Source organism: Musa acuminata, chromosome BXJ1-8, assembly GCF_036884655.1.
Source record: "Musa acuminata AAA Group cultivar baxijiao chromosome BXJ1-8, Cavendish_Baxijiao_AAA, whole genome shotgun sequence".
NCBI lineage: Eukaryota > Viridiplantae > Streptophyta > Magnoliopsida > Zingiberales > Musaceae > Musa > Musa acuminata.
The window spans coordinates 4,468,121-4,479,797 of record NC_088334.1 but is presented as its reverse complement, the minus strand read 5'-3'; the positions used below and the strand labels follow the sequence as shown (position 1 = coordinate 4,479,797).

The following is an 11,677-nucleotide window of genomic DNA, read 5'->3' as shown; positions in this document are numbered from 1 at the left end:
GATCTATCATAAATAAAAATAATAATTTTTTTAAAGAATTGGGCCCATAATCTATAATAAGAGAGAGAAATCAATCTAGTATGATTCGTACATATTTGTATGTGACATTTAATCTGTCCGCGGATGAGCAAGCAAGTAGCATCTTTGGAAGATTATTTTTTTGGGCAGTTGCTCTGAAAGATCAGCAATTTGATGCCTCACTATCTGCGCCTTTGTAGTTGTCGTCTTCCGTGGATGGCTGCTTCCGTGCAATCAATTTTCCTGACACATTATTGATGCTGATGTTGATACTGATGATCTACTGAAGCATTTATGAGCATGAGTGAGGCTGATGCAATCAATGTACAATTTTTATCCTCGGTCAGTTGATCTTCCATCAACACAAATAAGAGAGGCAGATAATTGGAGTTTCTTTTCTTCTCTGTTTGGAAGGAATGCAGTTGAATCACAGAAGAAGATGCAGCCATGTGAAGCTTCACAAAGCTTATTGATTCACTATGAGCCGACATGCTTGCAAGCAAAACACAACCCCGAGGATGAGGTTGGTGGAGGACTAAATCCTAAGGAAGATAAGGTCGTGATGGAAGATTCGTGATGTGTTAAGATTGCTCTCTTTCGAGGGAAATGACAAGCATGAAAGTGAGAACTGGAGCAGCAACATGGACTGCAAGAGGCAGTCGAAACAACTGGAAGCGAGCGCCGACAAGGAAGGCAAAAGAAGGGCAGTCATGGGAAATGAACTGCACCGCAACAGCAACAATGTTTAGATTCCCAAGAATGAAACGTTGCGTCGGAAGTATCCAGGCCGGCAATTGAGCGGATAAGAAGAACACAACGACCCGACAAGCTCGCTTGCCTCCAACTCCAGTTGCTGAGACGGAAAAGATTAGGCCATGAACTGGCATACATAGCAAGGCAAGAAGAGTTAAGGGGGAAAAATGTGGCTTTTGGAACTCAGCAAAGGGAGCAGCCCCCCTGAACATGCTTTCCTAGTGGCAGCAAACTTACAAGCTAAGGAAAGAGTTCAGATTATAGAAAGGAAAGAGCAGGCGATTACCCTTCTAAGAAGAGAAAATGGAGAGGTGCAGAAGAAAAGGAGGCTTCTTGGAGCAGAAGACCCACTCTCCACCGCTTCGGAGATTCAAGAGCAGCCGATGAACCCTCGCCCTCGCTCATCCCTGCCACCGTTGCCTCTTCCACTTCCTTTTTTGAAGCGAAAAGGAGCCGCTTTTGGGGCATGGAATCCCCGGCAGAAGAGCTGCTCAAGAAGATCCAGGAGCTGGAGGCGGTGCATGCCCGGTTGAAGCATGAGATGTCGAAGATGATGCATGTGGACGGCGGCGGCGGGCGCCTGTCGGACCGCGGCCGGTCCCGCTCCGTGTCCGTGTTGCCGGAGCGGACGAAGGTACTGGTTCAGAGGCGGAACAGTGGAGGTCTCGAGGAGGCCAGTCCTGCCTGGGAGAAGGGATCGAGCTCCTCGGGGCACTCGTCGAGTCTACAGCGAGAGATCCGGGGGACGAGCGGCTCCAGCGACGGTCCGGCTGGCATGCTTCTCTCGGAAAGGCAGTACCTGAACATTTTGCAGTCGATGGGGCAGTCGGTTCATATATTCGATCTCGAGGGCAGGATAATTTATTGGTGAGCTGTGCATACTTGCTTTCCTCTATGAGCTCTTTGATCTCCTCTTCCTGCTCTTTATCCATCCTAGATCAATCAAGTTTCATATGATTCCTTATTGCGGGTACTTAAAAAAGTATCGTTTAGCCTATGATGTTCTATTAAATTGCATGAGAATTGCAAGTATAATTGGTAGCAAGGAGAGGTAGTGTTCAAGATCCACCAGTGTATGGGACTGTTCAAGCAACTGTAAAAAGCACTATGCTTAGTTTTCACCTGATATGCTGGGATTATTTGATCAATATCAGTAGCTTTACTAGAATTGAGTATGTTGTCTTCTGCCATGATTTTGGTGGAACAATCAGCATATACCTTGTGTTTCTACTTATGACGTACAACTTCGGTTACTGAACATTTCATTCATGTGTGATTTCCACATTGTCTAGTTCTGTTGGAGAAATAGCTGATGAGGAAAATAATATGCATGGAGTCTTAGAGAAGAAAGGAATGGAAACTGCTGCTTGCAGCTTTAAATCCTTTGCCAATCATTGTCAACGTGATAGTTGCTTGCAGACTAAGGTCGTCAATACCTGGATTGGACACTTGTTAGAATCTGCAACCTCACATGCTCCTCTTCTTTCTACCCTGACCTGTTGTATCTTCTGCTTGTCCTCTGGTGTGCTGAATTTATAGGCTGGAAAGGGAAAATTTCTGGAGTATAGCTGCAAAGCACTCTGATATTCTATGTCCCACTAAAAAATAGCAAATATTTATGAGACATGCAGCTGATAATAGACCTGATTAGATCACATCAAGGCCCATCTATCTTAGATCGAGTTGAGAATAAAATCTGGTATTGGCATCAATCAAGGTTTAAAATCAGGGACATGTAAGGGTTTTCTTGAGGTTTGCAAGTGTCACGATATGGTCCAATAGGATAAGTGCCTCATTAACCTTGCTGAGTCTGAAACATTGATTAAAAATGATTAAGACCAAATTAATAATAGTACATCTATCAAGTCCTCATAGGTTAATTTATATCTTTCCCCATTGGAAGTGAGATTAAGCTTGGGGGTGTTATAACATGGGTATACATGAATTTTGTGTTTGTGGAGAGTTACTTGCAGACAATGGCATTTTTGTGATATTAAAATTTTCAAACATGGATCTGATGTTGTCATTCTAATTGAAACTTTTCTTTGTCATTTTGTATTCCATGGTGCAACAATTGTTTTGCCCATTCTATATCATGAACGATGCTGCATATTCTTCTTGTGGCATTTAAAATGTTTCCAGTATTTTGCAACTTATGCTGTGCTGTTGCTAATAATATTTTGCTGTTAGGTTTGTGTTTTGATCAACACACAAGTGTGTGATCCTTTTGTCTTTGAAATGTTAAGCTAGGAATCCATAAAGGGTCTTCTTCAAAGATTATCTTATTTATTTTTGTAGGAATCGATCAGCAGAAAGTCTTTATGGTTATTCTTCGTCTGAAGCTCTTGGTCGGGATGCAATTGAGCTGCTTGTTGATGTGTGTGATTTCAACATTGCTAGTAACATGGTTCACCGTACAACCATGGGGGAGAGCTGGACAGGGAAGTTTCCTGTGAAGAACAAGTCTGGAGAACGTTTTCTAGCTATTGCCACCAACACCCCCTTTTATGATGATGATGATAGTTTGGTTGGCATAATTTGTGTTTCTAGTGATTCAAGGTCCTTTCAGGACGTGGGATCCCCTCCAATCTCTATCAAGCCACGAGCGTCTGTCTGCAGCAATGCAAGTCGACCAAGAATAAATTTAATAAATAAGCTTGGTTCGGATCAGCAACCCTTCCAAGTTTCTATTGCATCCAAAATCACAAACCTGGTGAGTGTAAAACGTTGCAATTTCATGAAGCAAAATAGTTCAATAGACATCATATGTCATAGGATCACTTGGGATCATTCTTCATTATAGAATCTGGCATATATTGTTAATTTTTTTCTAGTTTATTCTTTTTTTATTTTTAAAATCGATGAAACAGGCTTCTAAAGTTACTTGCAAAGTTCGTTCTCGAATAAGGGCAGGCGAAACCAATTTGGAACGTGAAATTGGAACCAGATATAGTCAGTCTTCTGATCATGATGCACTTTCCTCAGACCATAAGGAGGATGGTACTTCAAGTGGAGTTAGCACACCTAGAACAGAGGTCTCTGCTGTAGTGGAGGAGAAATCTCCTGGCAAAATAACCAAAGCAAATAATGATGAAGATGAAGGAAAAACAGGCATTCACAAGATCATCAGTAAGACAGAAGCATTATTTGCCAAAAAGGGGATATCATGGCCTTGGAAAGGGCATGAGCAAGACGGTAATGATGCAAAGAATCTCTTTGTCTGGCCATGGTTGCATGATAATCAAGAAAATGATTACAATCTTCAAAAGCCATCTGAATCTGGTACAAGAACAGAAAATCAATTGACTGAAATCAATCTGACAGGCAATAAAGAGGCTTCTGGATCTTGTTCCTCTCATAATGCGAGCTTAAGTAGCGTTAGCAGCTGTGGGAGCACTGGCAGCAGTACTGTTCAGAAAGTGGATATGGATACTGACTGCTTAGATTATGAGATCTTATGGGAAGACCTTAAAATTGGAGAACATATTGGACAAGGTAATCATCGTCTTCTTGCAATAACATGATTATATTTGCTTCGGAAGTTGTTCTAAACTCTAATCCAAACATGCTGATAAGAACAATTGAATCATCGAATTCGAATTCCAGCTTCTTTTATATCTTCATTCTTTTGGTTGCTCTTTTGGTTGCTGGCTATCGTCTAGACAATTGCCAGCAGTCAGACTAAATTCATTGCTTATTGTCCCATGTATCTCGAACAATTATATGCTGCTCTTAATGTTTCGAAGGAATTTTTCACCAGTTCTTTTGCTAGCATCTCCTGAGACAAAAAAATGGTTGCCTTTCTCGCGGACATCAGTACATATGACATCTCACTTTTATTCTCATCATCCAGTAGCCATTAACTTGCAGCCTCGTTTATTAATCAATTCCTTGAGGTATACCCCACAGTTGCAGGAATTTTGTAGAAAAAAATTACTAGCATTTATAAAACACAATGTCTTGTCTTAAATCTATGTTATCAGGTGCTCCATTAGTTTGTAAGGCTTGTGCATCACGTTATAATTGTCCTATGATTATGCAGAGAATTGGTGAGATGTTTCTTATAGCTATCGCTGATATTCCAAATTCAAATCCTGATTGTTTGCTATTTGAACATTATGTGCTTGGGCTGTTAAATTAGTGCATTGCATAGGATAAGACATATAGTGAGAGACATCACCTGACATATTATGCTAGTGTTGTATGTTCATAGTACCAAGACAGTTTGTTGTGCTTCTATAAGAGAGTTGGACAATTAATAATGTGCTGCTTGTTCTATACATAAATCAAGCTGCCCTTGGCTAGTAAAGGAGGCCTCAGTTTCCTGGTATTTCATATAGATTTAGAACTTATTTAAAAATGAATTTCTTAATCTGGCCATTCAAATTATTTTTATGTTAATAGATCTAGTTTGCACTTTAAGAACATCTGTTGCTCGATACAAATTTATTACATAATAAAGGGTTCTTGTACAGTTTATAAACTGTTTGGAACCATGGTTGCATAATTTAGGCTTGGGAAAAGTCCTATCTTGTAATATAAAAAAATTCTGTCCTGTGTTTTGTTCCATTTCTATTATTGGTTTTTCCATGAGATGAATATCGTGTTGTCCGCCCAAAAAATTAAATTTGCAGAAACTAGCAATGAATTTTAGGAATTTGAGCTAGATAGAACATTTGAACCTTGAATGTCTTCATCTTTGTTCAATAATTATTTTGTGGAGTGTAACTATATTGCTCCAAAAAATGGAGAGGGATCTAAGGGGCTTATATTCATATTTCATAGAAACATAGATCTAAGGGGTATATAATCATAGACACATAGATCTAAGGGACTTATATTTATAGAAACATACTTCCTACTGTTCCAAGAGGGTTTTATGGGGGCTTATATTCATAGAAGCATACTTCCTACAGTTCCTTGTTGATCTCCTTTCTTTCTCCAACCATGTGACTATTAGACCAGTACAGTCTCTTCATCTTCCAATTGCAATTCTTATCTGATTGTTACTGATGAATGCCAGAGTTTGACTTTTTTTGCTAGTGGCAGAGTTCAACTTGTTAGAAATTTGATTCTGACACTCTTCGACTCACTGTGTTTGAAACTTGAATCTCGTATTACCCCCCTTTAAAGGACTCCTATTTTTTTGTAATGAGTCGAGACTTGTAATGATGAAGTTTGGTTGTTCATCACAAACAAAAGTAGTGATTGTCTGGTCTTACCTCTTTAGGATGCGCCTAATGGAAAAGATAAAAACAAAATTCTGCAACATTTCTCGGTTGAATGTCCTCATGCAATGATCATCTCTTTGGTGGATGCTTGCTACCAAGTAATTATTTTAACACCTACATCTGTTAAAATTAATCATCTATTTATTGCCTAACTTGTGTTGTTGCTGAATGATCGAACCAATAGAACTGACTTAGTTAAGAGAATAATGCTGTCATCATTGTTGTCCATTACTACTTCTCACTGTAAATATCCTCTGTTTCTGCAGGTTCTTGTGGAACTGTATATCATGCTCAGTGGTATGGCTCGGTAAGCTTCTCCTGTTCTTTCATATAAGTCAACTCCAAAATAAGGTTTCTAGTATTGCTTTTTTTTTTCAATTAGTTTCCTCTAAATAAACTGTTTGCGAGTTCTCTAGATGCAGCTGAACTTTGTCTGTACTTTGTTTTTCAACCACGTAGATGTTTTGTGCATACTGCTGGTGATTTGATGCTCAGGAATGATGGGTTAGACATATAACAAATGTTTCAAGTTAGAGATGAGTATTATAAGTGATATACATATTATTCCATGTCTATGGGTCTTTATGAACTCTTTCATGGTAAAAGACATGATTCCTATCTGACTGGCTGAGTGTTAATTTTGCTTCAATAACTTGATGACTTTCTTTCAAGGGGAGTACCATGTTTTGGAATGCTTAGAGCTTTTTATTTTCAGGTTAGGAACTCATGTTTTCTTAGAACCAAGTTCTTCTGATATTCAATGTATTATGGGATATGCTTTTTCCAAAGAAAACAAACTAGAATATTTGTATCATTTCATCTCAATCAACCATGCATTTTTCTCTTTGATAAGTAATGATTTTAACTTGTTGATCTCTATAAGCTTCTGAAAAGATACTTTCTAGACATCTGATATTTTCCTAATGCTGGTGGTTATAGGGTTTTTTTTTTGGTGGTCAATATATATTTCAACATTAGTTAAGTGGATGACATTTATACACATTATCCAAGTGTTCATGATGTATCCACACCAATTTAGTAATAGAAATCAAGTGGCCAGCAAGTTGCACAAAGATGAAAGATTTGCTAATTCCCAGCTTAGCTGCCTCTGGCATGTTTTATATAATTTGTCCTCTCCCAAGAAGGTACCATTGAAAAGTATGGTCAAAGTCGAGCATAATTTCATCTTTTTTATTTTTGAGTATGAACCTTTCAACTTCTTAAGTAGGTCTTTTGTTAAATGATGACTTGGACATATCGTTAATAGTTATGATGTTCAAACTGCTATGTGCCTCTTGTTATGGATTAAAATTTTGTATCGTGCTTCTTGCAGGATGTGGCAGTTAAATTGTTCTCAATGCAGGAACTTTCTGATGAAGTGATGCTTTCCTTTAGACAAGAGGTAGAATGTTGAAACTTTGTTTTTTTTTTCTTTTTTTCTTTTGGTGTATGTTGTAAGATGAAAACTTGGAAAGATAAGAAAACTTTATAAGTTTTTAGTCATCGGTTGCTCTAACTTAATAGCATGCAATCTAAAATGTCTCAATGTTGAAATGAATTAAGGAATCCTTTTCCAGATTGTATTTTAGATCTCCAAATATCTGCTGCTTTTAGTATTCATATATGCTTGTCATGGTGTTATTAACTTTATGGTCCATTGTGGTTCTCTGAATTTAGTGATGAATGTCTCCCTTTCCCATTGCAATCCAAAGTCCAAACGATGCTTTGTTTTTTAAGGTGTCACTTATGAAGAAGCTACGGCATCCAAATATACTGCTTTTTATGGGTGCGGTTACTTCTCCACATCGTCTTTGTATTGTGACAGAGTTTCTTCCACGGTTAGTACTCAACATTTTCTTTCTAAAGTCGAACAAAAACAATGTAAACATTATTTTTTTGTGAATATTAGCTTCTTTTACCCAAAAATGTGCATATATTCCAGCTTTTTCATAACAGGAATTCAATTCTAATATTCATAGAATGATCTTACATATATAGGAAATTAGGCAACATGATGTCTGTCCTTTATAATCAGGAAACCAAATGATCTTGCCTCAAATTTCTAGTAGCAAGTTATTCAACGGAGAGCTCCCAATCCACAGAAAGTCAGCGTACACCAAGTGGTGTCATTGTAGTATTCTTGTTAGATTGTTGTATGGCACCAGGGGGTTTTGTTGAGTCATGCCAGTGTCAACTATTCTGTAGTATGACCAGGCCAGCTTTGGCCAGCACATGGGGTTTCTCGGTCATATCATGCCAAGAACATAACAAAACCCCTGTAAAGTTGATAATTAGAATTTTATTTGTAGGTAATCATGATTGTAGTTGGTGTTTATAACTTTGTATATATGTTTTCTTTGTCATTTCTTGACTTTTGCAATAATTGTATGGCCATGAACATGGCAGCGATATCATAATTGCCTCAAGCTAAAAAAAAAAAAGCTTTCTTCAGTGTCAGGTTGTAGTGAAACACAACCCTATATCCTATGCTGTAAATGATATTCGTAAAGGCACATATAATAGTTTTAAGTTGATGATAGTGTCACTAATTTAGTTTGTTACTACATATTAGGAAATTCAACAATTGGATGCAACTATTAGCCCTAGTTATCTCGTCCCATTTTTATCTACACAGGATTGTGATTTACAGTTCTGAATCTTTTCAGATGTTCATTACTTTAGACAGAGACATAATATTGGAAAAAACATATTAATCAGCATCCAATCTTACATTTTTCTTCCATTTTAAATGTAGTGGGAGTTTGTTCCGTTTACTGCAAAGAAATACAACAAAGTTGGACTGGAGACGGCGCGTTCTCATGGCTCTAGATATTGTAAGCGTAGTTCCTTATTTGAAGATGTACATGTTTCGATTTTGTATCCCTGTTTAAGTCTAATTGTATTCACATTAAACAATGCAAGATATCACAGGCACCGCAATTTACTATATGCATGCATATGGACATTAAAAAGGGTGGTATAGGTGCCATTTCAGAGCCAGTAAATGATTCAGCATCCAGATCCATACGGTTAACTATTTTAATTTGTTTCTGAATTCAATAAAAAAAAAAAAAAAAATTCCCCAACCTGTCCTGACTTTGGATTTCCCAGATAGTATGGGAGTTGGGAAATTAGGGCAAACATTTTGGTAGGTGGTGGGACTTCCAGATTAAAGGTGGGTAGTGAGGACAGGATGGAGCAGAAGGAACAAGCTAGAGGGAGAAAATAGGTGGCAGAGTTGAGGAGCTGAAAGATTGGAAAAGTAAGAACAAGCTTTGGTGAATGGCTATGTTTTATGCACCAGGAGAAACCATATGTTTCTTGGAATTATAATGTCATTATCAAAGGGAAAGATGATGAAAGATGATCTCAGCATTTACTTGTTAATTAATGTTGTGACTTTTCGTGCATATAACCTTAAAAATGAATGTAATGCATGCATATTCCTCAGAAATTTTAGTAGCAGTTGCATAGAAAAATTCTTGCATCCAAGTCCAGATGTATATTCTGTTTGATTTCCGATAAAGTTATTTGTCTGTTAGCAAGATATTTAAATCTGCTATTTTTTTTTGTAGAAATTGTTCATTTCCACATGTTGCAGATGAGTTTGGCTCATCATTAAAAGTCTTACTTTCTGACAGGCAAGGGGGATGAATTATCTTCATCATTGCAATCCTCCTATCATCCACCGTGATTTAAAGTCATCAAATTTGTTGGTCGATAAGAATTGGACCGTTAAGGTTGGCTTTTTGCCTTGCATGTATCATTGGTCTCTCTCACCTAGACAGAAACACCTTATCCTCTATTAACTTGTTTATGGAAAACAGGTTGGTGATTTTGGTCTTTCGCGTTTGAAGTATGAGACTTTCTTGACCACCAAAACTGGGAGAGGAACGGTATTGATATTGCTGACAAAGCTTATAATGCATTCCTGCTGATGATGGTTTCTGTGCATTTAATTATTCGTGATGCTGAATTATGTTCCTGGTTTTTAGCCTCAATGGATGGCTCCAGAAGTCCTTCGAAATGAACCTTCAGATGAGAAGTAAGTTCAGATGTTAATTTGGCTTAGTGTATATTTTATTTTGGTAATCAACATGCTGCTTCAGTGATCTTCTATTTTTGGTCTGTGAAAAAAATAGGTCGGATGTGTACAGCTATGGAGTGATCTTGTGGGAACTTGTCACTGAGGAAGTTCCCTGGTGTAATCTCAACTCAATGCAGGTTATTATTACATTTTAGTAGTTTCCATTTGTTGACAGTCTACATTATTATAGAAGTTCTTCATACCTTTGATCGTGATGTATGATCATGGCATATAACTTTTCTATTGCTTTTTAATGATGTTCAATGCATGAAAGCTAAACTAACATAACTAGTGTGATTACCGAATGAACCACATCTTCATTTTTTGCTATCAAAATGAATTTGAAGTTATTTTAGTCCATCGTATGTTTATCATAAATTATTATTCTAACTCAGGAAAGCCCGTGTTCTGTTGTCATCCAAACACATGTTCTTGGTTGATAGTGGAAACCAGGGTCTGCCATACCGAGCCGTACCGCCCGGTACGGGTGGTACGTACCGGTCCGACAGGTTTTCGGTACGCGGACCGACAGTACTCGGTACACCTGGGTATACCGCTCGGTATACCGTACCATACCGGTACCGAGCCCAGGTCGAAATACCGGTACGATACGGTATTGCGAACCTTGGTGGAAACATAGAACAGATTCATTTTGGTCTGATACTTTTGTGTAGTATCATACTATTTCTCCAGTTGTTAATAGTCTCAGTCATTCATATCATGCCATCAAACACTGATACCAGGAGATGCTTGTTTGGTTGATTGTTTCACCATTTCTAACAAGTTTGGCTCAAATTTTGAATTGAATTTCTATCACACTTTAATTTTTCTCAATCCAGGTCATCGCAGCTGTTGGATTCTTGAATCAGAGGTTGGATCTTCCGAAAGATTTGGATCCACAATGGGCATTCATAATCGAGAGTTGTTGGCGCAGGTTGTTTTTTTGCCCATAAATATCTTGAATACAATTTCTCCTGCATTTTTCTTAATTAGCCTCCACTAACCGTCTCTTTTTTCTTTTTTTTCTCTCCCTTACAGTGAACCAAAACATCGACCGAGTTTCCATGAACTCATTGAAAGCTTTAAAGATTTGCAGAGGCAGTACATCACCCAGTCTCAGATTCAGCGGCCTGCACCACCCAGCGATACCATGCAAAGTGCTGCAAAAGTGAGATCAAAGGACAGGAACAAGCCCGAATGAACTGCTAGGCGACATTTTCGAACCAGCTGCGAACAACGCATCAAGCTTTATCTCTCTAGAAGAACACTTTGTTCTGTCACGGGATTAGCCATTGGCCGCAGACTCCAAGTAGAGTGTAGCTAGCTGCATGGTATTCTGATCAGTCAGCGTATGATTTTATGATCTCGGAAATTTTCACTTCATGCCTACAATCTGAGGTTCTTTTGTTTGATAGATAACAGGATTAAGGTTTCACCTATCGATAGGACGAGGAAAATCCAAGGTTTTGTGAGGCTATATAGAAACCTGTAATAATTTGCTGAGTTGTGTTTTGAGCTTGAAAGTTTGTAGGGATTGGTTTCCTTGTTTGTGACTGTTTCTATAACTCTACAAAGAACACTTTTTGTA

The 11,677-nt window shown here is 38.1% G+C and overlaps 1 protein-coding gene across 2 annotated transcripts; it reads left to right on the top strand.

The window, feature by feature from the left end:
* Positions 1-259: 259 nt before the first annotated feature.
* LOC135587148 (uncharacterized) lies at positions 260-11,677 on the top strand. Of its 2 annotated transcripts, XM_065078200.1 has the most exons (14): positions 260-1,638; positions 3,070-3,484; positions 3,642-3,966; positions 4,096-4,266; positions 6,269-6,309; positions 7,336-7,404; positions 7,740-7,840; positions 8,758-8,836; positions 9,644-9,742; positions 9,830-9,898; positions 9,998-10,047; positions 10,145-10,226; positions 10,929-11,023; positions 11,128-11,677. In XM_065078200.1, the coding sequence occupies exons 1-14, from the start codon at positions 1,238-1,240 to the stop codon at positions 11,288-11,290; spliced, it is 2,160 nt and encodes a 719-aa protein (XP_064934272.1). In that variant the 5' UTR covers positions 260-1,237; the 3' UTR covers positions 11,291-11,677. The 2 variants fall into 2 exon arrangements, with proteins under 2 accessions (XP_064934272.1, XP_064934271.1); XM_065078199.1 differs by having other exon boundaries at positions 3,642-4,266.